Source organism: Lissotriton helveticus, chromosome 7 (genome assembly GCF_964261635.1).
Source record: "Lissotriton helveticus chromosome 7, aLisHel1.1, whole genome shotgun sequence".
NCBI lineage: Eukaryota > Metazoa > Chordata > Amphibia > Caudata > Salamandridae > Lissotriton > Lissotriton helveticus.
The window spans coordinates 1016038350-1016066002 of record NC_136068.1 but is presented as its reverse complement, the minus strand read 5'-3'; the positions used below and the strand labels follow the sequence as shown (position 1 = coordinate 1016066002).

The window sequence follows — 27653 nt, the reverse complement described above, 5'->3', positions numbered from 1 at the left end:
AACAATGTTCAAAGTAGGCCTTTGCAAACCAACCTTGCAGGAAGTGCAGACTACCTGATGGCCACCTAGATACATAATAGAGCTGATAGTGGAATCTGAAAGACTGCTTATGGTAGGAACAGAAGATGAAGAAGGTGCTTATAGGCCACCCAATGTTGAGAAGCCAGAGAAGACTCATATAAAAACTTAATAACAATCTTCTGTAACAATTGTTTTCAACATACTGTTATTTTAGATGCACTTCACAAACAAAACACAATACAAAACACGCAGAAGGGAGAGACAACACAAGGAGGTGGGAAATCAGAGGAGAAGAGACAGATAAGAAGATATGAGACAACAAATACTGGGGGTCAAAGAAGGGAAGGGGAGAAGCAGCAGAAGAAAAAGGCAGAAACAACAGAGAATGGGAGAGAAGAGAGATGTCAGAAAATGGGGAGATATCAGCGATTGGAAGCAACGGCAGAGAAAGAGAGGTAAGAGAGAGAATATGTGATAGTATCTAAGGGGAACATGCAAACAAAGGAAAGCAGTGAAGTGGAGAGAGAGGAAAACTAGAAAAACAGTCAAGAATGGGAGGGATAGACGACAGCAAAGTAGCTTGTGAAAATGTGAAAGACCACTTGTAAAAACAGTAAAGAAATGACAGCAGAGAATAGGTGAACGAGTATACATTTATACAACCATTAAAAAAAAGAAGAGATATCACAAAAGTATAACACAGCAATAGTGTAAGATAGACTGGAGATGAGTGGGCACAGCAAAGAGGAGACAGAGAAGAGATATGGAAAAAAGGTTAATTCAACAGAGAAAGGTAGAGGCAGACGAGAAAGTAAGAGATGACTGGGAAGGGGCAAGATAAACAGAGAAGGCGGCAGGAAGCAGAGAATTAAAGAGGCAACAAGGAAACAAAGAGCTAACAGTGAAGAGCACATGCAGCAGAGAAACAGTGAAACAATCACGAATGGGAGAGCGGGCAGAAATACATGAGAGCAGAGAAGGTAGAGACAACAAAGAGGGAATAGGATAGCAGTTGTCAGATAAATAACGTAAGACATAATACAGACCATGACAGGCGAGATAACAGCTAAGAAAGGAGAGTAAGTACCAATGCTATGTGTCTAACTTGACCCTTACCAGATAGCTATGGGTGCAACCTGACTCTGTATACAATAAAGGTGAGAGAGGTAATATGCCTGGACCTTCCTCCTCCAACAATATCAATACACACAAAAAAGCCAGATTTTGTAAAGGTCTCTTATCTGTTCAGTCAAGCCGGTTGGTTTCTGGTAAATTTAAGGCCCTCACCCATATTGAAAACGTGGCATACTTCATCATTGGGCTTCTAACTAAGTCATTATGTATCTTATTGCACATTGTTCCCTATTTGTATTATAATTGCAACTGTATTTTATTCCTGTATATATATAAACCTTCAAAATATTTTGATAGTTAATAATTTGGCAAAAAATTGTCATAGTATGATATTTAAAACTTAGACATTCTGGTAGAATGCCACACTTCATACCTTACAGTGTAATCTAGGCCTTACACTTGAAATATACAAGTATGTAACATATCTCTTAAAGCTTCCAACCAAAATGTACAACCAAATCCTCAAACTACAGAGGTAGGGTTGCAAACCACCATTACACTTCTGACCTTACAGTGCTAAGAGCCCAGTTGCATTATATATGTTTTCATTCATTCATTCACTCATTCAATCTAGCCATTACACTCCAGGAGCAGATGTGCAGTTAAGCCCTTACACTCCATATAAGCAGTGTAACCCAACCTCACACTTCAGACCCCAAAGCGCAGCCCAAACATTGCACTCCAGAATCTAGAGTTTGACCTCACCTTTAACTCCAGAGCTAAGCGTGGAATCTGAACTCTAAATGTATGAGGCAGTGGTACAACATGTGCCTTACACCAGAGAGGCAAGAGAAACCCACCTCATATGTTCCAGGGGAGTGCTTATCTCAGTGTATAATGTGTTATATACAAACCGATGCCATGTGTGTGAAACCAAACTCACACCTGACACCAACACTTCAGAGCTAAGTGTGTAAACAGGGAATTAAATTCCAGAGGTAATGCATATAAATGTCCGTTGGGCAACACAATAAACATGTGACCTGCAGCTATGAAATAATGCTAACAATAATGGCTGTTTATAGGGTATGCTATAATTGGGATGCATTTCTATATGTGAACTTTCTTCTGTTTCATCTAAAAGGGGCCACTGTGTTTTAGTACAATCCTTGTCATTTTCATTGTCCACATCATCTTAAGTGGCCAGCATCCTGACGTGGGCAAACCAGGCAGCACATACCAACCTCCACAAATGCAAACTTCTCCTCGCTGGTGTAGTTGTAACGCGTGGCCCGCTCATACTCCTCAGCTGTCCCTGGACAGTCCTTGTTACAGAACTTATCTGTGGGGTGGACAAGCTTCCAGGAATACTGCAGGGAGAAACATAGACAGAGCAGCAATGGCATTAGACATACCTCCTGGGAAAGGGAAGCACCACACCTCACACACTGTCCCTCCATCCCTGGCAGACAATGGGCACAATTATGTTTGCCCAGAAACTTCCACATCATTTTCATACCAGTACTGTATGACAAAGAGGACCTCCACCTGCTGACAGTATGAACTATGGGAAATGTAGAAAATTACTACATCCTTCCATTGGTTGTCCCAAAGAGAATCAGCCATTAGAGTACAGATTATGTGGCATTACTAAAGGGGTCATTATGTTTTCCTCCAGGGTACCATTTGAGTGCATCCCCGTATTTGTTATCTGGCTTAAATTTTGAATTTTGGCCATTAACTTCAATAATGTTATGTTATGAACTGCAATAACCTTCTGCATTAAAACGTTTTGCAACTTGTTCTAGGAAAGTAATCTAATTAACCCCATTCAGAATGGAGCTTATCAATGAATGCGTAATGTAAATTATAAGTGTTCAATTAAATTTAAAATGAGAAGAAGTATTTTATGTTATTACAATCATTATGCATTCTGAAGAAGGGTTCTTTAACAATTTAGCACTCATCACTCACTGTTTTCTGTATGGTTTAATTTTTTTACAAAGTTTTAGGAAGGGACTGTATACAGACAATGCTGCGGTCTGAGTCATGTTTTGAGCTTGCACTTTAGCTCATATGACACCAACACAGACAAATGAATAAAAGCAGGCAAACACACCACACATTTGAAACAATAAAGCTCCAAAGACAATGCAAGACAGCTTGTCGTATGCTTCTATAACCCACCAGCCATGTCAGTTATGTGAACAAGCAAAGCATTTGGATGTGAGACTGTTATGTGAGACACCAGAGAACTGTGACTTCGTAGAGAGAACATGATTTTATATCGCTGCAGGGCATGTGAAAACTGGACACATCAATGCCATTAAGGACTGGGTTTGGTAATGCCATGTGTGATGCTATCATTGAGGTTGCTGGCCATGCTGTGGGTGAAGGCATCCTGGGTCACCGCTGCAACTGCACATCTCAATGTCATCAATAAAGTGGAAGGCGGTGTCATATGGGAAAGTGTTTTTTGAGGGAAACTGGGAGGATTTGTATTAAATTCGGTCAGTAAATGACCTTCGAAGAGTACCACAATGATAGTTTACTGCCGTGCTCAGTGGACCTGTGATTAGAACTCACAGGGAATAGATGACCTGTGACTATTCCTCCTGTTCAGTACAACTGACGTTAATGCAAGATGCAGAATATTCAGTGTGTAAGCCCCGGGCATGGCAAGCCTTCCGATGCCGATTACCTATATTGTTTAACCCTGGACTGAAACCTTGAGACCTAAAGAAAAAGGTTTTGAGCCACTCTAACTGCAAAAGCATGACCTACAATTTATGTAATGGCACCTCAGGTCTGTCAACCCTGCTGAAAAATGTATAATTCTCCAAAAGTCCTTTTTATGCACCTTTACGATATTGCTTTGTACAAGGGATGGCTGTGGTATGGCTGACATTAATGAAGATAGCAAATTTACAGCATATGGTCTGTGGCCCTGAAATGGCCTTCACATCAAAAGGTTTCAGACAGTCTTGTCTCAGTCAATCAAAGAAGCAGTCCAAATTAAAAGCAGGTCACTGAATAACATGCATTAGATTCATATTTCCTTTTCATTATTATTTGACATCTTCTTTAAATGCTGACAGTTTCTCAAGAAACCACAAAAGGATTGCATGTTGAGGTGAGCTCTGACTTCAGGTTATATTTTGTTGACCAACTCAGTGTTTTTGCTTTCCCCAAAAAATCCTATTGGAAGCTGAATGGAAAGCACAATTTTTAGCCTCCCCTATCACCTCTCTGCCCTTAATTTCTGATCAAACGTTACTAGAACAAATATTTTCTTTGTAATAGCTTGACCTGATAGGTTACCTGAGGCAAAATTCCAAGTAATTCATAGCATGTGCAAATGTGACTAAAACATAACTTCACTCTCAACAACTCTGTGTGATATATTTATAGACATTTTGTATGTGTGCGAGTGTGTGTGTGATTGTTTGTGTGTGCACCTGTCTGTTGACCTTTAAAATTAAGAACATAAAGAAGGCAGCAAGTGATGGGTATTTAAATAAAAACCCAAGTAATGAACAATGATCACTAAAAGAACAATATCTGCTTCTGGCATTGGTAACTTGATTTATGGTCTGTTCATCAGTTCAACGTAGGAATCCTACTACATTTAGAGATTTCGAAAATTTAGAGATTCATGCTAAAGCCCAGTAATACCGATAGATTTCTACACTCCACCTCCATCAAACAACCAATTGGGGGTTTATAAAGAGCGGCCACTAACCCATGAGGGTCTCAAGGCACTGCCCCTTTGCTACAAGTACCCCTGTATACTGCCCAGGGACCAGGCAACCAACAGGTGTGGTAAAAATGTGCTTTAATATATGTTTTTTTCCAACACCAGCAAAAAATACGTTCTCTGAAAATACAGGAGTGTTTGTCTGTTATTTCCACCCAATATGCATACTTACTTACTAATACTGTTTTTCATAGTAAGGCTAAGAACCCACATTGGGTGAGAAACCAATTGGAAAAATGTATGAATGCGAACAAGGCTATGGCATTTTAATCATTCACTTGTTTAGTAATGGACACCTTAACTTCTCCCCTGGGAATCCCCATGTAACCATCCTAACTCCAAACTTAATACAATGGAAAAAGTGCCACATTGGCACAACTTCTAAAGCAGCAAGGGAGGTTTAGGGTCAGACAAGTGCTTAAATCCAGATTCGGTGGGCGACGTTTTCACAGTTGTAAATGTAATTGCTGACCACACAAACATTTGTAAATGAGTCACACAAATGACATTGCCATGTTAAATTTCTATTATGTTCCTATCTAAATGTATAGTTCTGTATATGCCCTCCAATGCTTTGAGCCAAACATTTTTAAATAATGTTTAGTTCCTGGCTGTAAGCTCACAAAAACCTAGACTGAATAGTTTTCAGTCCAAACTAACCTCGCCCTTAATATACTGTGGGATTTCCTGACCCCAACATCACATTCCCACTGCTTACCACCTCCATGACATGGGCACTCCACTTGGACAGCAGCTGGAGACCACGTAAGGCTAGGTCAAAGAGCTCCCTATATTCTTCGTCTGACTTTTGGCTGTCGAGCCCAGAGCCAGTCACCACCTGTGAAACAAAGACATAAGGCAGGCCAAAGTACAGAGCAACAATTAATATTAAATTAGCACACATCTCCATTGTGGCACACTTTTGGATTGGCATACTTTGGCCACAGAGCTACAATATTTTACAGCTTGGAACTCCAAGTAGGATACATTTTCTTTTCCTCTAATGGGACGCCATGCATTGTTGCTCGCTGACATTTTATTGCCATTGTCATTCTGCCTACTTTAAGTGGACCATGGCTAGCTTTCCCATGCCTTCTATTCATTCCTTTTGATAGTTATATTCCTATGGCCCTTGCACACCTCCCTCATGCACCCTACAATATGATGAGCATCCTAATGCCATTCTCTTCTCTGCCTCTTCAGTACCCTCTTAGTGTCATCTCACTTTAATATGCCTTCCTCCCACTGACTTAATGTAGCCACTTACTTGGAAATTCCTGTTCAATAAAGATGTTTGCCTGTTTCTGAAGCACCTTCCTGTCGTTCCCCTTTGCTGCTCATGCTAGCTTCACTCACTGGATCCAGCCTTAGCTCATTGTTGCTACAGACCTCTCAGTGTGGCTACAGACTTCTCCTCTAGGGGGTCTGCTGCCATCTCAATGATCCTGTCACCCTCTCCTTCCAGCCCACCACTCATGTGCCATCCGTACCAACCCTTTCCTCACTGTTTCTTTATTGCTTTTACTCCCCAGTCTCTCTGCTTCCCATCTTCTCTTCCCTTTGGTCCCACGGTTACCTCACAAGAGCTGTAGCTCTTTAACCTCAAGCCCTTCTTTTTTCTCTTTAGAGCCATCTTTATCTCTTGCTACAGCAGCCCATCAATGATTTCTCTTTCGCACCTTTCCTTGAGGTAGATCAGTATCTTTTCATGGGCAGTATCTCTCCTCTCACTGCTGCGTGCTTGCAGGCCACTTCTATCACTGTTGATATAGTCCTCAACCCCATGCACAATTTTCTCCAGGGTTCACTCTTACCTCACTGTTGCTGTAGCGAGCTAGCTCTGAGATGAATCGGATGTGGTCGTCTCGGATCTGCACCATCTGCTCACAGATGTTGTACTGGGGGCTGATGCTGCTCTGGGTGCAGGTCCACCTGGGCAGGAAAGTAAAACCTGTAAGAGAGGCTGAGAGGCATAGGAACTGGGTGGGAGTCACCTGCTAAAAGCTAGAGGATGGTCCAAGGGAACAGCAGCCAGAATACCAAATTGAGAGTGGTCAGGAGATCTTTCAGGTGAAGGGGCAGAAGTAGCAGACGCAAAGTTCAGTAAGTTGGGGAAAGAGGTTAAAGAGTGCGGAAACACCTGTTGGTAGGAGCACAATTTGAGATATGCAGAGGTGGCTAAGTGTATCAATGATGATTATTTACAAAGGCAGAGTTAAACCAGATAACAAGAACAGAGGGCGCTATGAATCACTGGTGAGAGGTATGAAGTCATTGGGTGAGGAGGGTGCACAGAGGTGTATTTGACCCCACAATGATTTCATGCAGACAAGATGGTGGTCAAATAACTTTCCATGTGAAGACAGCGCACCCCCTAGAAAGCTGCAGGGATCTAATGATGACTCTGCTGCTTCACTATTATTTGCAAGAAGCTGCTGCTAAAAGTTGGATCATTGACCGCATATTGCCAGCAAAATAAGTTAGTTGGTCATCGTGCTCCATAGCAGACCAATTTCTTCTGGAACATCACACTTCCTTTAGTACACCACTACAGACAGTGCTCCCAGTCATTAAATCCCCCCTCCTGAATAAAGTTAAATCCCCACTTATTAAATGTACCCTCTACCCAAACCCTAGGGCAGAGGTCTTCAAACTTTTTGATGCCAAGACCCTCCTGTCAAAATTATTTATGCGTAAGGACTCCTTCCTGACAAAAATTTCAAGAACTCTGTAATTCTCATCATTGAAAACTATCAACAACCATAAACACCCCCAATTCCAATAGCAAATCATTTTTACCAAGGGGAAATAATATTAAACAGTGTTTATCAAACCAAAGGTCACTGACCATGGGGGAGTGGTCAAAGGTATGGTTAAAAACAAAGTGCCTCATTTATGAGGAATTGGCGTAAGGCAGCGTCACACGTCTTCTTGCTGCACTGTCATACGCCAATGTGAAAGGGTAGGAATACACCATATTTATAAATATGGTGCATTCCTGTCCTTTCCCACTGCGTTGGCACACACATTGCTGCCTAGCGCAAATATAGGCAGGATTGATTTTGTGCAGGAAAAACAATTCCAAGAGGAGTTTTCCTCTTTCTATGTGAGCTACAGAATGCAGCACACGTGGAAAGAGGAAAAAACGAGGAGAAATGAAAACATTTCTCCTCTTTAAGCCTGCTGTGGCGAGGCATAAGGTTTAGGCACTGCCCTAGGTTTACATGGTTTCGTAAATCTGGGGCACCATCAAAATCCATGGGCGTTGCATGGGAACAACCACCACAATGCCCATGGAACCCCTACTTGACTGAGTAAGAAAACGCAGTGACTTGCTCTGCTTTGTCTTACTCCATATCTATGAGGCCATGCAACGCCACGCAGGGTTACATTTTGTCACCTCATAGATATGATTGAGAAGCTTGTGCAGTCGAAGGTTCAAAAAATGTGACGCTCGGCCGGTGCAAGTCTCTCAGAAATCAGCCCCAAAATATTTTGTTCATTTTTTAGGTCATTCTCCATCAGGTAGCTACATATAAAATAATGGGTAGCTTAAATGAAAAATAGAAAAATACATTTTAGAAAGTTGTTACTCAGTGAGAAATGCACTGTAGTACTTTAGGAAATCTCTAGTAGTTATTGTACTGCAGAGGTATGTGTGTAACCAGAGAGCCACATAATTAAATTTGGTTGGTGCAGTGGAGAATAGTGACTTGTGTAGTTTTAGTGCTAAGAGGTCACAGCCTGTGACAGAAAGCTCTATGAATGTGTAAGACATTATTGTATACTTGCATACACATATTATAACATAGACTGCTACAAACTGTGCAAATAGTTTTAGGATAAAATGGAGCTTCCAAAATGTAGATTTTATTAATACCAGACCATATGTAATGTTTTTTGTTTTTTGCATAACTGTTCCTTGAACACCTCCTCAGGGGTGCTAAGCATTGTGTAAATGCAATTACGATTAAAAGCATGCACTTCACAGCTCAGTTGTTAACTCTTCGTACTAAAAAAAGACAAATCTTTGCCATCACAATTTTTGGAGTGATTTGAGCAATTAATGCCAGAACCACTCCCAAGCACTCTTTACATTTGCAGATTAACTTACACATTTGTATTTCATTCAGGCAAGTAGGAAGGATTGTTTTACCTGTCTTCCTTGACTTTTCCTTTCACAGCACAGGAGACTCAATTAACTTCGGCTGAAGCATTGACGTTTCCCGGATGGTTGTCTTTTTCTTTTTACATGTTTTAGATTCCAGACAGAAGTGAGGCCTGGAAATGCGGACCCCCTTCCCAGGACTCCAAGGCCCCCATAACGGTCGCACCCCACCGATTGGAGACCTCTGCCCTAGGCAACCATTTCCGCCATTAAAAGAGAATGAGAGCGCTCACACGGTTACTAGATGAGCCATACATACCCTCTCAAGAAACGTCATCCAACGACTGTACATACACTCACATATCAACATGATAATCACCCCTCTACAGTGCTTGCGAAACAGTTAGTCAAGTCACTTTAACCAGCCATTCTCTGCCACCCCCTCCTCCTAAACTAATTCCTAGGAACATAGTTCTGCCATGTGGAAGCTGCCTCTGGTCTCTGCTCTGAGCAATGTCTTAACCGGAAGTAAATGGTGGAGAAGAAAGAACTCAAAGCAGGAACAAAGGCTTGGTATGTGTACACACAGATGCACGAATATGTACACACATATACAAGTATATACAGACACGAGCACGAATATGTATACACACACCAAAAGACAAATGGAGCGTAGCAGTGACAGTTACACACACACTAATATATATATATATAAATATGTTTATACATATATATATATTTATATATATATATACACACACACACATACACACACACACACAAACCATCATCTAAAGTCATGAGCACATACACTCAAAGATTGTTTTTCATGCAGACACAGAAGGGTAGACACATGTGCACACCCAAACACGCTCCCACAAACACAGATACAAACACATATACATTATACATACACACACACATACACTTACACAAACACATACGCTCTTGGAATTACAAGCATGTAATTTGTGGACACACAAGCTAGCAAGCATACACCTGCAACCTCCCACTAGTTCTGTGCCACACAAGACACCTCTATTACTCATCTTCAGAAAACTGAACTAGACCTGCACACAGCCATAAGGAAGCTGATGCCTCAGAAAGGCGTCTGCAAGCCAAGAACAACCCTGCACCTAAAAAACAGATGTTGTGCATCACATGGCATTTCACTTGAGTTGATCCGTTGAAGTGTGAGTCAAAGATATTTTTCTTGTATTACTCTCTGCCGTGCAATAGGGCTGAAGTGTGTCACAGCTTTGTTTCAATTATTGGGCTGCTTACATGGATAGCTGTACTTGCGTGGAATGAGTGTTCAAGTGTGTTGTGTTTTCTCTGGACCTCGTCCTTCTATGGATCGTTTGGACTTTGCCTTTGGACCATTTATAGACGCTGTTAGGCACCAGGTATCTCTGCCTCCTGGGGCACAAAGTAAATTGCTTTTACCAAATACCCTGCAAAACAGCTTTCTCTTTTCTTTGACACTCTTACATAATGCTTTAGCGCTCCAGGTGAGAACCACTGTATTTCTTCTGGCCCTCTCTTTTTATACACTCTGTAGTCCTGCTAGCCATGGAGGCAAGCATTTCATCACCCCAAATAGGGACAGTAAGCGCTATCTAAATATTACAATACACTACTGGCAAACGTCTATTCCCCCTCCTTTGGCTATGCTTAGATACGGATGTATGACATTACAACGCATGCTTTTACCACGCATGCTTTTACATCGCAGTTTTTACAACACATACCATTACAACGCATAGCGCTTTGGGGTGCTGGATAGTGAATAGTTTAATTTACTATTCCAACTCCAGTCCCCGTGGATAGTAGGGAAGGTGTTGGATAGTAAATTAAATCTATTCCCTATCCTAGAGCGCCCCCCAGCACAATGCGTTGTAATGGTTTGCGTTGTAAAAGTTGCGATGTAAAAGCACTGCGTGGTAAAAGTTGCGTTGTAAAGGATGTTTCCCCTTAGATATGCCTGACCCAGTACTGTTTACATAGGTTTCCACTGAGGCACATTCAAAGATTACAAGAGATGTTTATGGAGTCAGGGAGTTGCAGGCTCTAAGCCCAGTCCCTTACCTTCATGGTCTACTGCGTGTGGTTGTTCTCATGGGCCAGGTGTGATAGTCCGCATGTAGAGGTCAGACGTGTGATGGAGTACCCTATCTGTCAAATCCTCCGTTTACCTAGTGTATTCGAAGTCGGGCAGACTTTCATTGTTTTCAACGGCAGTGCCCTCACTGGCTCCGCTGTCAGCAACCTCGCTTCAATGGCCCAGCACAGGTGCCATACGAATAAGGACATCAGACTGTCCATCCTATTTAGTGCTGACAGTTTAATGTATTTTTTGTGTCCGTCACCATGTGCAAAAACATGGCAGTCACTAACAGAAAAAAATAATGCCCCGGATACCCTGAGAGAGAGCACCTAGGTTGTGGAGTCATTTTTGTTTTGTGGAAACAAACTCCCGGGTTGGGAGTTTTTTTAATGTAAAATAAAATAGTTTGGTGTACGCCACCTAACGCGCAACGACTATCCATCATACTTTTAGTCTCTTCACAGAAACCGCTGTTACAGTGTTTCTACTGAAGGCACAGAGAACACTACTGGAAGTGATCTCTAACTTTGGCGAGCAGTAGTCAGGCAGGGTGGCGGGTGTAATGTGCTTTACAACCCTGATGGACGGACAAGCTGCTCACCAAACTCTTAACGGATACTCTAGTTTTCTTCACTCCAGCCAATATGGAGTAACCTGTGCCTAGCACATTAATGAAAGGAAGACTACTCTTTGAATCCGTCTTACACAGAGCAGGTGGTACACAGCCTGCTTTTGAAAGGAAGACAGACATAAGTGAGGATAAGAGGATGTCTGTGGGGGAGAGGGAAACTATGGGATGCCCTTTCCCCCTTTTAGAGGATGCAGTTAGGTAGCTCAATTGACCTTGCAGCACCTCTTTGTGATGCTCAGTCAGAGCATCCCATGACAGCTCCTTTTCATCTGTACACCTGTGTCCATTCTGCAGCATGGGCGAAGAAGCAAAGTGTTTCCATCATTGGCGTGGGGCCACATACACATGGAAATGCGGGAACGTCTCCGTAGAATTGTGCTGGAACTACATAGGAATCTACGTTACCTGTATCGCAGAAGTAGCCCCGCAAGCTTCTGCGCCCTCTTCTGTAATACCAAAGTGCCCTGGGAGTGCAGAAAGGGGGTGCATATGCCCGTCCATTGGGCTCTTTATATATGGCACCTGGTCTCTTACACAACTTTATATCACTCGATTTCATGTATCTCACACACATACTTCATATCTCATACACAGCCTTACACGTCACACCTGCAGGCACTTCACACACATAACAAAGGCCTTGTGCACAGAAATTCGTCCTTACACTCATGACACAGCTACTCACAGTGGGACATCCAATGACTGCCCTCCCTGAGCTCCCAGAGAGTCCAAGAGACATTACGGCAGGCACTCACTTGGACTTGTTCTCCTCATAGTGAGCACTGGTCTTAATGTATCTGGCCAGCTCTATCTGCATATCCCCGAACAGAGGCACCACCTGCAGCTGCTGCAAGAGAGAAGAAAAGCACCTGTCAGCACTGAAGTTCACCTGTGAGAAATAGGGGTTCCCTATCTCAGACATACTGGGATATGAAAAGCCACTTAATGATGAAATTCTCCACGCCAGAAGAATGTGACCCTGTCGCAATCATAAAGCCTGACACACAGCAGAGTGATCACCTTAGCGTCTCGCTTCACCTGGCAGCAAGCTTGAGGTGCCCGACCCCACGTCATACATTCTGACTTTTCAGGGGTGGACAGTGCTCCACTAGCCCAGAGATTCACCTGGCACGAGAAGGGAGACTCATCTTAGACACTGCCTGCATCTGTGCAGAGAAATACCTTCTAATGCCGATCTTCACCCGGTAGTAAGTAGGAGCTCCCATTTCAGACACTGCTTTCTCCAGGGCAGAGAGACGTCAACAGGAAGGAAGTGATATACCCACGTTTCTGACACAGTTATTGCCTAAGGTAGTGGCATTCCCTCACTATGAAATGAAGGAGTCCCCCTCCTGGGCCGAAGCGCACAGAGACCGCCCCTCAAAACAAATCTGCACTAAGGAGGAAGTCAAGGGCCCTTGTCACAAGGATGCAGCTCATTCTGCATACATGGGAACTGTCTGAATTTGCCCTTAATTTCCGAAAACTGGGTCCAATGACTGGATGTGTTTCTGATGAAGTACATACCTAAGAAACTGGTTCTGATTAAATGTTTTTGTCTAACCTTTTTTGACACAATTTTCTTTATTAATGGATTCCTCCATTTTGACTGAACCAATTAATGTATTCATTTGTTGTTGTTTATAGGGTATTACACCTCCACAACCCCCCGTTTTAAAGGAGGTTCCCCTCTTAACTCCATCGCCTCCCCTTCACTTCTTTTAAATACCCATACAATCTTGGACACTCCAGCTTTACTCCTTTTTAGTTTTTACTACTTTCCCTAGCCCCGTATTCTGTATACAACATCCGCAGTTTTCTTTCCCCCTTGTACTTCCTTGTATTCTTTTACCTCCCTTTTCTTTAATACCATATGTCTCCTACCCTCCTGATTTACTCCATTTTCAGTTACTTTTGTAATTTTAATAATAATAATTCACATTTCTGAAGTGCGAACATATCACCCCCTTAAGGGTTTCAACGCGCTGGGGGCAATGGGGAATATTCAGTGAGCTATTGCCAAGAGTCACATAATGCTGAGCTGAACTGCCGCCGGAGTCGGGGATAGAGACACGAGCCCTGCGCTCTGGAGTCAGCCGCTATGGCTGCTGTGCTACACCTCTCGCCCTTTCCTCTAAGTCTTCTATATTCCCATCCTATACCCTTTACCCATGCTATTTTCGCCTGTTTTATTTTCATCCTTCATTTCCTTTAGTATCAACTCGTTTTCTACACTCCTGCTTTACTCTCTTTTAAATTTTTCGATGCATTACGTCCTGCAACCCACCTCCGTTTCTTCCATCCTATGCACCCTCCCCTTCTACTTTCTTACCTTTCTCTTGGTGACATATGCCCTTTTCATGAAAACATACAATTTTTTGTGGAAAAAACATTTAGTCATTTTGGTATTTCTTTAACATGTAGTTTTGTCAGCCTGATTTCCTAAGGCAGACATTCCTCATGTAGGCCTATTGTCAAAATGACGACATATCGGGTCCAATCTCATGGTCTCAGTGCAAAAGCATTCTAAAGAGTCATTTTATTTTGGGACAGGCAGTTTGTTAGGGAGAAAATCTACTTTCCCATGCTGATAAGTTCAGGCCTGTACCACATTTCTCTTCACTACCGAGTACCACCAGGTTTATCTGAAGATGAGCAGGAATTGCTAGTGAGGAGCCCTCGGTTCTCTAGGCATTGGCTAAACCTGAAATTCAAGGGGAAAATTATAAGACAAAGTTCATGTGGTGGTGTTTATATTGTATTGGCATTCTTGTAGCACTTTCCATAGCCCTTATTAGGCGTGAAGTATGTATGCAGTGCAACATGGCAAGAGGAACCTGGAGCAGAAACATTTTACAACAGACCAATGGACATCTAGTGACATTGGTTTTGGCAACATCGTACCTTGAAAGTGGCATGAAATCACACCATAGTAGGCAGGCTTTCACTAAGCACCATTGAGGAAGGGGTGTAACCAGGCCATAGTCTCTTCGACTGGAAAGCCAGGTGAGGTAGTGACGTTAGAAACTTCTGCAGGTTTCCATACATGGATGGGATGTTCTCATAACTCAACTGGAATCATCTTGAATTGCTATCCATTAACACCGGATAGCCTCTCTGTCTAAATAAGCACTAGGCCTAAGACATAGTTTGATACTTACAAGAATCAGTTTAATTTCCTTAAGCCTGAGGGCCATACTGTTTGTGCACTAAACATCCAAGAGGGATGGCAACCATTTGGAATCTTCACCTAGGATAATATTAGAGCAAGCAATGGGCCCTAAAACTACCTCCAATGAGGGGTCTAAAACATCCTGGCTGCTGTAAACTCAGAAGAAGCCCAGACACAGACAATAAATACACCCCAGGCAAATTCAGAGCAGAGGACCATAGTCTATAGGCCAACCAACTAAATCAGAGGCATAACATTTTGTGGATCCAGGATTGCAGATATGGATTGAACCCTGACATAAAAAGCAAAACACCAAACCCAGAGTTTACCTCTCTGTCTGGAGGAAGACTCTTTTGGAAGATATAATCTTCATAGGGCTGAGACATATCAAACGTATCAAAGCTCCTATGCAAGAAGCATGATCCCCCAGCCCCAGACACTAGGCCCACACTAGAGATCTCAGTGGACCGAGCCTCACCTGCCAGAAAGAAAAAACTGCTTTCACAGACACATGGTCTGCCCATGCTCTGCCAGAGAGGAACAAACTGTCAGGAAGAGAATGCCACACACAAAACCTAACATCAATACACAACCCGCACTGGGGTTTATTACTCTACAGCAGGTGTGGAGAGAGGCGGTGAAGGGTCTCAAAAGGTTTGATGAAAAATAGCAGGAGTAGTGGAAGGGTGAAATACCAGAAAATACCAGTGGAAGAGATAAAAAATCACAAGAAGCATCTGCACCACAGCAAGATTTTTTCTGCTTTAAAACCTGGTTGGATACAAAAAAAGAATATCATGCCTGACCTTAAAGAACTTATCGATCTTGCTGAGATTAATGCGTTTCTTGGCGTCCAGTTTGTAGATATTACTGATGTTGCCATCCATGAGATAGAGCCCGAAGCCCATCACCTGCCGAGAAAATGAGTGATCCATAAGAATTCTCGTAAAAGCATTCTCATTCACATAAGGTAATGGACTCACTTTGACATGTACTGACATTCACTCACGAATGGAGTACATATCTCAAATGGGGTCACACTCAACCTCACACTTACTTACTCACTCTGATCATGCTTATTATTTCTTTGAAATGTCACTCACCTCTGTGGACTCATCTTAAATGGACCCGTATTCAGGGAAGCCCCCTGGAAGACCTGCACCTCACTTGTGCTACACTCACTCATAAAAAATAACATGTGCTAAGGTTCATATCGCATAAGTTCACATCCACCTTCAAAAAGCTCATTGACCAAGAATAGCCACACTCGCCATGAACATACACAGTGCTGAAACGGACTCATGCCCACAAAAAATGAGTTAACTGCCTCCCAAACTAACTCACCTCATCCCAACATTGAATTTGAGTGAGCTAAATATACACAAAGTAATTTACACTTATTTTCCCTTAGCAAACACTCATCTTGACTGAGTATGCACTCTTTTGAAATGAATTCACACTCCGCTTCAAAGAACTCAGTTACCTTAACGGTCTCACACCTATACATAACTTTTTTATTCACCTCAAACCGGCCTTGTCAAAAGGATATGCTCCCAGAGATCTTTAATGGATGCAGACCCACGTATCAGTGTCATATTGACCCTGAATGACCTTACAACTAACGTGAAGGGTGGCAGCATCACCTTGAATGGTCTTATACTCACCTTGAATGAGTTTATATACACCTTGAATGGCCCCACATGACATTCTGCCCGCTACAAATCCTAAATCAAATCACATGATGCCTTGGTAATATTTGGATATCATGTAGGGGACATGAAAAGACTAAGAACGAAATAGTGTATGATCCCCAAAAACATATCCTAGTACATCCACATGCCAGATCTTGTTGCATACACACCCAACCTTGCTTGTGTTGATCAGAGCATTCTATATCATGTTGAATGTATATTCCCTAAATTAGTCTACATGTCTTCCATACCATACCTCACTGATTTTGATGGCCACATGGAGTGTTAGCAATGCACAGGTACAAGTGTGTGTTGTGTGTCTGTGTGTGTTCTTGCCCCGTTGCTGGTGTGCTGGCTTCCAGATCTTTTTCATCTCATTACTCTCCTGCTTGCCTCCTCTGAGCTAGGGTGTGTGTCGGTACCTCTCATGTGTTCTTGTGTGGGCTTCAGTGCAAGATTATAATGAGCGTGCCACGGTACACTCACAGTGCTGATTGTCCACCTTCATCAACAGCAGTGAATACAAATGACAGTGAGACCGGTAAAGTGGCATAACCCATATTTAAATACACCCTTGAGCTTCTTAGTACAACTGAATCAGCCAGCTTAATGATCATGTTGCTAAGGGGACACTAACAAGGGCTTCACTGTTCTCCTGAATTTAAAGATAGTCATTCACTGTCGACACGGATTAAGCTTTGTTTGAGTGCCTGGTAGATAGAAACGGGAGGAGTAAGGCAGAAAAGAAGAGTGCAACATCTGACTTGAATGGTAAAGGGAGAATTGCTCTAATCAAGACGGGCAATCAGCATAAATAGCTTTACAGGTCAGACTATGTACTCTACTGGTTTCTCCAGCGCAACGTCTGTCCAGCTCATCCTACTTCTCTAGCTTCACCCACTCTTGACTTTCTAAACACCTTCCACTGTGCCTGCTTGTTACCGCTTCTACACTGCCCAACCCCGGCCACTCCCACTATGGCCTCTTTCCTCTCAAACCACTATGGACTGTGTGAGTCCTCCTCCTTCGTCCTTTCAAGGCTACTACTACTCTCCTTTACAATCGCTCAGGCCATTCTCCCCTCTCTTCCTCCTCTCCCTCTGTTCTTACCTGACCACTTCCACTGTCGTTCCTTGCCTTGTCTTGCTCTGTTCTGCAGTAGCTACTCTACTCTTCTCGTTTTACTCCTTCCACTCTGTCTATCTGACTCATGCCTTTCTCTTTCCTCCTAACTCGGCCCAGTTTGTCCATCTCATGCTCCTCGGCTATGTTCCTCCATGGATCCTCCTAATGTGTACTTCCTTGACTCCTATGACTCTATCCTACATCGTCCTGGCTAAAAGTGACTAACCCACCATAATTGTCTTCCTTTATCTGGTCCTTCTTATGCCTCCCTGTCCCCATTTAGCCATTTCTTGGATCAACCTACTCTGTCTTTCCATGACTTTTCGCCTTTCCAGGAGTTCTCTAACATTGGCCTTCTGTGCTGAATTGGCTCCATCCTTTCTTGAGTCCCCCCCACTTTTCTTTCTCCCACTGTCAATCCGTGCTCCTACAAATACCTCAGTTCTTGTCTCCACCCAGTCTGTTTTTCCTGAGTTTCCCATGTTTACCTAGCCTGACTTCAATCTCCTTGTCTTACCCGAGTGTCTGGGACATAGGTTATTGCAGGCGTTTACAAACCTAGGTTTCCCTGCATACTTGACATTTTATGCTTGTCTTATGATTTCTACCAATGTACGTGAAGTCCATGAGACTTCTGGAAGTGGTTTGCATTCTCTTCTGATGTGCAAGGGTAAAGCCTAGTGCCTCCTCGGTAATGAGTGCACCTACAGTGCACCCACACCCATTGTCAATGGTAATTAATGCCCACTTGTACTAGACCAATGGTTGGCAGCAGATTCTAGTTATAAAGGCAGAGGCCTTCTTGCCTGAAACTTTGGAGAGGAGATGAACAGACATGCCAGTCTTTCCCCTGCAGCACCTTAAAAGCATGGTTCATACATTTCCTTCATGGTGTGGTAAATGTGTACTTCATGTGCAGCAGAACTAGGTGAATGTACAGTTTGAATGCTATTCATGTAGTACATAGCATACAGTTATCCTACATACAGAGGTTCCTCTGCACCTTCTCTACATTTCTATGATTCTCTGTGGGTTTGCCAGCCTCCACATTCTTTGTCTTGGATCCCTGCCCCAACACTCCAGAAGTATCTGCTGGTCTAAGAAAATCTGCACTGTGTCCCACCAAACAAGTGTATGCCTCAAATGTACCTTAGATTCCCCCTTAAATTCATGCATGGCAAAGGAAGTTCAATTGCAATCAGAGGGACCTGCCTTGGGACCATGGAGACAATGCACCAAACAACTTGGCCAACTGAAATCAACTATTCCTCTGACTCCTCAGGGTAAGAGAAGGAAACACATGCAGTTTGTTTTGATTCCTGATTAGAACAGCTAGAAGCTTTGGAGAAGGCTGATTTTATATTTGGCTAAAGCTTCGGGATAAATACTAGTCCCACTTGACCAGTATGTTGTAATCTATGCAGTCCTTAGCGAATGTTCAAGCACTGACCCAGAGAAAAACCTTGTCAGAGACACGTGATCTATGAGCATCTTCTTACCAAGCGAGGACAGACTGACACTCTGAAAGAGGCTCTTATGTGGCGACTATACCCTAGATTAAGAAGAAGATGGGTTGCAATTGGTAGGAGAGGAGCAGGCAACTGAACAGGAGGCCTAAAAGAAATGCCCATCTGCTTGAGAGAATAATGAAACAAAACAGGGGACCAGCCAGGAGCAATGAGGGCACTGCTGCACAGTCAGACAGAATTGTCACAAGAAACAACTGCAAGACCAGAGGCCATGAACATTAACAGGTGCATTAAAACGCTGCAAGTTCGGTGGCCCTGCATTACCCCTGACCTGTCTGGGACCATCTTCTGACCCATTGTAGGTCATATCACATCATCACCCAGACACAGAGGTACATCAATTCACCTAAGATTTAGGGTACTGTATTGTTGACTAAAGCCAGCCACCATGATTGCAGAATGGCTTGATGGGAGCTCCTAGCCTTATCTGTTCCAGAGATATGCTGCTTGTTTAAGATTGCAGGTAATCACAGACTCTATTTCCCAGTTCACAGTCCATATGGCTCATGCTTATTAGTCCATACTAGCGATTCAACCAATTAAAAGATGGACACAGAGGGCGATCCAGTTGAATGCTATGACCCTGGAGCATGGCTTACGAGCATCAAATGGCAGAACTATTTCAGATCCCTTGGGCGCCCACATATACAATAGGGCGAATCACACGTCTAGGATTGACTACATTCTCCTTGACTTATCTCTTTGGCAATTTGTCCTAGATATGGTAGTAATACCTACTGTAGACAGCGATCACAACTTGCTGTCTTTAACCCTAAAGCATCTATGGGTAAAACATAATAGCTTAGCTTCACTGTGCAATCTAAAGTCCACATCTATAATTATCCCATCCAATTGTGGAAGGCGCCTTAAATGGCGCAAAGTTGGCCTAGATGAGGCAAAAGTTCAGGCTATAGGACAACTTGTGGATGCCTCGCTAAGTGAGATGGAGATGTACTCTTTAGAACATTCTGACCCCTCCAGAGTTACGTCACTGTTCCAGGAGACTCTAAAATCGGTAGGAAACCTATTCGTGGCGCAAACACATGGGGGTAGGGCAACAGGGCGCCAGAGGCCCAATGTGAAGCAGGGATGGTACACACTCAAATGTAGACAGAAGAAATCTGCCCTAATTGAGGCTGTCAAGGCGAAGTTACAACCCCTGATCCAGCAAGCCAGGAAAGAATATAATTGGGTGGTTGCAAATGCCAAAAAAGAGTGGGAGGATACATATTGGCAAACACTTAGAGAGGCCAGTGCTGGGCGGGATGCAGGTCGTTTCTGGAGCACTATAAGGGCAAGGAACAGGCCAGATAGCGAACTTATTACTTGTAATATCACTGGGCAGACCTGGTTTGACCATTTTTCAAGTCTGTATTCTCGTCAGTTAGGAACCGCTATTTCTCCCGCTCCTTGCAGCTCCCTAATACTACCTGGAGAAAATACTGTATTCCCATTTACAGCCAAGGAGGTTGAATACGCGATTAGCTGCATTGTGCCCCAAAAGGCAGCTGGCCCTGATGGCATCCCTGGGGACTTGCTTCGGTCTAATCTGCCGCAATGGGGGAAGCTTATTCATACCCTACTCACTGCAATTGATAAAGGAGCCGCTATCCCCGAATCCTGGAAGGGGGCTGAGGTCGTCCCCATTTTTAAAAAGGGCCAGAGGGAGGACCCAGCCAATTATCGCCCAATAAGCTTATTGGATTCAACCCAGAAGGTTGTGGGGAAGGTGCTGCTCGAGAGAATCCTTCAATGGGCTAAAGATAATGAGGTTCTCTCTGATTATCAAGTGGGTTTTAGGGCTAGCACTATAGAGCAGGCTTTCAGGCTATTGTTGATTTATTGGAAAGTGGTTGTCATAGGCAAAGGCAGTCTTTATCTTGCATTCATCGACTTAAAGACTGCCTTTGACCTTGTGCCCAGAGGACAACTATGGAGAGTGTTGGCAGCTATGGGGATTCCCCCTAATATCTTGTCTATTCTAGTGAGGCTACATGAAGGTAACTTCGCGCAAGTGAGGTGGGGCACCGAGGGGCAGAAAACAAATAGGATACCGGTGGGGAGAGGGGTCCGCCAGGGATGTGTTCTTGCTCCAACCCTTTTCTCATTATATGTGAATGGGGTTGTTGAGCATCTACTCGAAAAACCATCAGATGCACCATCCCTGGCGGGGGAGCGAATCCCTACCCTCTTATTCGCCGACAACACGCTCCTAATGTCAAAGACCCCGGTGGGCCTTCAAGGCCTCCTAGATAATTTTCAGGCCTTTTGCGACCAACGTGGCCTAGTTATAAACACAGACAAGACCAAGTATTTAGTGCTAAATCCCCCGAAAAAACTTGGGCGACCCCCCCGTACTTAACAATGTATCCCTGGAGAGGGTCACTGTATTTGATTATTTAGGTATCCGTATCTCAGATACCATGCAGTGGACCCCACATCTCCATAAAATGCTGCTAAATCATAAGAGGGTTACAGGGGCGCTGTATAAGGAGCAGCGTTCTGCCACGACTCGACCTATTGCACCTGTTATTGACATTTATAAAGCAAAAGGTGTTAGTTCTGCCCTCTACGGTGCAGAGCTTTGGGGCACGACCAACTTAGATTTACTGACAAGGTCTGAGAATAAATTTTTGAGAGGCATTATGTCACTTCCGCAGATACCCCAATGATACCCCTGTTGCTTGACCTAGGTTGCCAACCCATCAATGATCTGGCAAAACTCCGGCCGTTGCTTCTATGGGCTAGACTGTGACGAGTCCCAGAACTTGCTAAGTATGCGAAGGGGCTAGCGGAAGTAATGTCAATGGTGGGATGGCAAAAAATAAAATGGCTTAAAGATGTTAAACATCTCCTTGGCAAGCTAGGTCTTAGCGAAGCCTGGGATAGTAGGTCCTCTCCTCCGAAAGTGACTATAAAGACCCTCTACTGGAATTGGGTCACCAATAGAGTTAGTACCGACCCAACCCTTGGCAGGCTAACTGAAGAGTTCCTAAGACATAAGGATGCACCATCTCAGGAACTCTACCTAGATCTGGTATGGAAATCTCATGATAGGGCCCTATATTTTAGATTTAGGGTAGGGTCTCTTCCAGTGCGCGCCTTACCTGCCCATTGGAAGCCCCCGTCCCAGACAACTCCTTTTTGCCCCTTTTGCCAAACTAGTGTAGAGACTGTACCGCATATCTTGTTTGTCTGTCCGGCCTACGTGCGCCCAAGGCAAGCGTGGCGCAAACCTATATGTCGGGCTATGGGCACTAGGCACTCAAGTGAGGCACTCCGTATTTTAATATCGGACACTCGGCCACAGTATGTTTGTGGTTTTTCAAAATTTTTATCATTGACATGGTCCATTAGAGTCAAAAGGCTAGCATCTAATGTTTAATTTGCTTCTTAATCGAAGGATTAACCTCAAAATCTTAAATTTTTAACTTTGTTTTTATTCTCCTTGATATTTAAAGAATTTAAAAAATATATTTTTTAAATGTTTTGGAAAAAATGTTTAAAACTAATGGTTAAATTAAATCTGTCTTTGTATAAATGTCTTTTTATATTAATGTGATGCTTTTATGATTTGATTTATCGAAATAAAGCCTTTGAACTTGAAACTATTAGTCCAGTTGGTGACCTGTCTTGTAGGTACTCTTCCCAAATGAAAATCTGACCCACAACTAGCCAGTTTCCAGGAAATAGGCTGCTGAAGTACAGTCCCCGAAGAGGCATTGTTGCATCTACGCAGCACCCAGACCGAAGTCAGGTGAAGTCATATGAAGTTGGGTATCCAGTTCAAGGGAAGCAGAGGTTGTAGCCCTGGGATGCCACAGCTTAATGACAGTACCCACCAAGGATTTGGCACAGAAAACACTTATTGCTCTACAGCAAAAAGAACAGGCCTTTTTGAAATCTTATCTTTATGTTTTTACTGACTCACCAATCAACCCTTTCCCTGTTGCTATACCTTGTATTTTCTAAGAACTGACACACAAATGTATGTAGACTGTTCATCCAATGTCAATTAAATCCCTAGGAGTTATTTCTTGTTTCCTTTTTTTTTTGATAACCAATTTTGTTGGAATTGTTAGACAACAGTAACATACAAAAAGTAAGCGGCTTAAATTGCCAGCAAATTTAGGTAACACATATCTGTCACTTATACACTTATCAACACCAAGCATCACTAAACATTTGCCATAGTAAGGCCAAGACAGCAGTAATACCACCATTTACCACAAGTTTTGGAATATTTTTTTCCAGACACCCCCATGCTGCATGTATGGGTTACTCTAGTTGCGCTCACGAATCCACTCCTTAGCACCACGCGGCCAGGGTGGGTGGCTGCGGGCTGTTCCAAGCTCAAGCTATGTCTATTTTCGCTATCAGGGATGCCATTCCAACCATTGTTCTCTCTCTCCCCTATTGTTCCCCAGGTCCTCCGGGATTCCAAGTAAGGCTATCTTTGGTGTCAGAACGATCGGATATCCTAGTACTCAGGAGAGCGAGTCAGCAGTCCGTTTTCAGAAGGCTTCAATACAGGGTCATTCAAGGTCACGTGGTAGAAGTCAGCTTCTGGGTAGTCACATTGTGGACAGGCAGGGGTTGCAAACTGGCTCGTATGCCATAGGCATGGGGTGTAGGATATGAGGTGTGGAGGAAGTGTAGCCAATTTATGGCGACCCTTACAGGTCTCTCGTCAGTCGATGTCCTCGAGGGGATCCATACAGCATTCCCATTTCTGTCTGAAGGGGAACAGTGGCATTAATTACTAGTGTCAAATAAATTTGAGAGACCCCTACTTTGCTGATTCTCTCTTTGAATTTGGCCTCTAGAGGGTTATACTCGGCAAGAACACTAGGTCAGGTTTATATTCTGCCAGGGCGTGTCAGAATTGGAGGCATTTGTGGAACTGGGTCTTGAAGAGGTTTAATTGTGCCTGCAGTTTCTGGAAGGTGCATCATTGGCTTCACCCCAGACGCCCCCTAGAGTTGAAATTCTGATCTGGTCCCACTTGGCAAACTCCTTCAGTTGCACTGTATGGTGGAGGTATCGGCTGCGCAAAAGGGGGTCTGGCAAGTCAATCTACCACTCCAACCTGTGGAGCGAAGTATCACCTACAAAGATAAGCACACCATTCCTGAGGCCTCCAGGAGGTTTCAGAGTATTGGGTCTCTGTATAGGAGTCAATCACCTTGTCCAAATCTAATAAGGAGAGTTATGCACTGTATGCCGGGTCGATCAAGCCTCCACATAGCGAGTCGTTTACCATCAGGACATGGGAGGCTCGAAATTATAACTGTATATCGACCATTCCCATTTTTCCATCATATGGTGATTCTTGGCATTTGGTTATGATGATACAAGGCAAGGAGGGTTATTAGACCACAGGAATGAACGGACATTATAGGCTAAGGCAGTTAACCAGGAGTTAGGGATCATCAATGGAAGGTTTTGAAGGGTATACATGAAACGAGAGAAGACCATCATTTTAAAGAGGGTGACTCACCCCAGGATGGTGAGCAGTATAGATGACCAACGCAAAAGTTCCTTTTCCTCTTGGTGGAGAGCGGCTTGGGGTTCAGGGACCTCGTGAGCTTGGGTTCTAGGGTTATAATGACGCCCAGGTATTTAAAACTATGATGTCAGCTCGGGAAGGTGCCCTGCCAGCAGACAGATTACTTATTGCTTCAGACTAAAACCAGAAGGGATTTGGTTTTATTCAGTCGGAGGCCTGATGCCTCTTCGTTTAGGTTAGAAGCCATACTCATTTGGGTCCACAGAGATGGTGATTAGTAAGGAACATCAGGACATAGTCGGAGAAAGTTGCGTTTTTGTCTTCAAAGCCATCTCCCCAATCCCAGCCAGAAATGTGGGTGTTGCAGCGCACCAGTCTGGCCAACAGTTCAAGGGCAAAGAGGAATGGAGAGAGTGGAGACCCTTGGATAAGGAAGGGTTCTAACAGGGTCCCGTTCGCCTGGACCCGGGCCGTTGGGTAAATGTAGACAAGCCTCACATAAGAGTGACTCTCAATCCGAACCCCATACATTCTAGGACTTCATCCAAGATAGACCAGTCAATGGAGTCAAACGGCAGTAATAGTCTTTAATTTAGTGTGTTATTAAATAGGTATGAGCAGTTGTTAGTCCTTTTACACAATTTATGGGATTCATTTTAGGGGTTGAAAATTTTAATATTTTGAGGAAATGTGTTAACTTATGAAGTTCTCTGGTAAACCAATTACATTCAACTTAGAGAAAAATAATAATAGATTCTGTATAGTTGTACCATTTAATTAAAATTCTTTAAGAAAATGTTTAAAACCTAGAATATATGAGGGTATTCTTTGGACGGTTGGTACTCTGTGAGTGCTTGCACACTTAAATAAGCAGCTGATACAAGGCATGTTTGGCATTCAGGTTGCTAAGAGCATATACAGAGAAGAGCAATGTGCCAACTCAAGGGAAAATTTGAGGTATAATGCACCATTTTACCTAAGGGCATAGGCTAACCATGTTACACTGAATTGCCTTTGTTGCTGGACAGAAGGAGTACAGCTGATCACGCTCAGCAGTGTACATCTCTTCAATGTAGGTTACGCTTCTATCTCAATGTTCAAATAATTGGAAGTTTACTTGACAAGATGGCTAACAAAAGTATATCTAAACAATTTTAAATACATTTAAGGGAAATATTATCAATATATTTAGAATGTTTAAGGACTTCTTCTTATGAATTTTAATTTTTTTTACTATTATGTGAGAGGAAGTTATTAACAATGGATACACAGGAGGAGATTAAAAAAGTAATATGTAAAGAAATAAGGAAAATGTTACAATATGCAGCTAAGGTCCTGTTACGAAGGAAAAGGAAAGTGGCTTTGGTCCAGGACAAGTCGGCGGCTTGGTAACTCTCAGAAGATGACCATAAGGGGTCCTGGAAGGAAATGTACCAAGAAGAGGAAACATTTGTATGAACCTAATATTTCAGGTTCAAGAGACTTTGGAGCCATATGCGGATCCCTTGATTTGGTGTCCTAAGTGGCACTAATAGAAGGCAGGATATCCCTGCAAAAATGCAGTACTTTAATGTGTGAGTGTACAGGGAATTCGTTTGAAGACAGCCGCGACTGAAAATCAGAAGTTAACAAAATGATGAAAATAATTTGCAAATGCAGGCCTAATATTATAGAGAAGTAAAGCAGTTTTACTGACAATTAATCTAACATTAGGACATCATGCCAAAAATGAAATTTGGAGAGTCAACTAGAGACTCTTGTTTGAAGAAGAAATGGTCAAATCACATGGGAAATATATGGCACATTTAATGCATGGATAAAGCACAAACATTTATGCAAAGGAATTTGCAGGAAATTGAGTGCAGAGGAAAGAAGAAAAATGCATTTTTTTTAGAGATTTCAGCATGTTATTTTGCACTTCACAATTTCAAGAAGCAGGTAGAGGACCTATAGTGACCGATTTGCTTCCCATTTGACTTTTAGGTAGAGAATTACATCAGTCGGTCCCCGGATCCCAGAGCTTTGGTAGAGGATGCTTTCAGTAAGAATTGGAACGGGATGAAAAGCTATGCATTTCCTACATTCTCTATGATTTTGAGAGTGTTATTCCAAGAGAGAAGGAAGAATTGTCAAACAGTTCTACAGACCCAATTTTTGGACATTGTTTTCTTCAGCTTTGGAACTGGTAGAGGAAATTCCTTTTCTGATTCCACCTTGAAAGTGTTTGCTAGTAGGCGTAGAAGAGGAGGGACATTCATTAATATAGTGAGGTGTGCTCAACCTTCTAGTCTGGAAAAATTCAGGAAGATTCACAGATTTTTCTTGAGAGGCTTCAGATTTCTCAATGAAATCTAAGCCTCAGGGGCAAAGAAGAGATATCAATGTTTGTGGACTGGTTACACTGGTGCTTGGCAATTGTTCAGATCTTGTGGAGGCTGATGAAGTAAAGATAGCAAACGTTTGGCAGAATGATTTGGAAAAGGTATGATTTACTGGACAGTTAATTGTTACCGGTTGGCAACAGCAGCAGGGCACTCTCTGTTATAAGGTGCATCTGTACATAGAAGGCCTTTGATCTGTAGTGTTCTGAAAGAAATTCATCTGAAAAGCCCACTCAGAGCCAGGGCTGAGAGTCTTTAGGGTGTTGACTTGATTTCCAAGTTATTCAAATGATGGCAATTAAATATGTTTTCAGCTCTCATAGACCATATCTGAATTGGTTTGTTATCCTAAAGTTGACTCCTATCCTAAGTTATGTGTGATGAAATGCATTACGGAATATGGAAGAAGCGTTTAAGAGAACTGAAGCTCAGGAGTGGACCAGTTGTTAATGTCATACATGTTACATGTTAATTTCATACATGAAACCTCATGGCAGTTACAGCATTTGCTGGGACTCCTACTGCCCCAGCCTAGGGCATGGCATTCT

At 43.0% G+C, this 27653-nt stretch overlaps 1 protein-coding gene across 4 annotated transcripts in view; it reads right to left on the bottom strand.

The window, feature by feature from the left end:
- CYFIP2 (cytoplasmic FMR1 interacting protein 2) overlaps positions 1–27653 on the bottom strand; it is a 197798-nt gene that overhangs the window by 91303 nt on the left and 78842 nt on the right. For 3 of the 4 annotated variants that reach the window (XM_078653715.1, XM_078653712.1, XM_078653714.1), the window contains 5 exons: positions 15677–15781; positions 12454–12545; positions 6667–6784; positions 5571–5690; positions 2340–2465 (listed from right to left, as the gene is read on the bottom strand). In XM_078653715.1, coding sequence (XP_078509841.1) covers positions 2340–2465; positions 5571–5690; positions 6667–6784; positions 12454–12545; positions 15677–15781 — 561 coding nt within the window. The remainder of the gene's footprint in view (positions 1–2339; positions 2466–5570; positions 5691–6666; positions 6785–12453; positions 12546–15676; positions 15782–27653) is intronic. The other variant, XM_078653713.1, reaches the window with a different exon arrangement.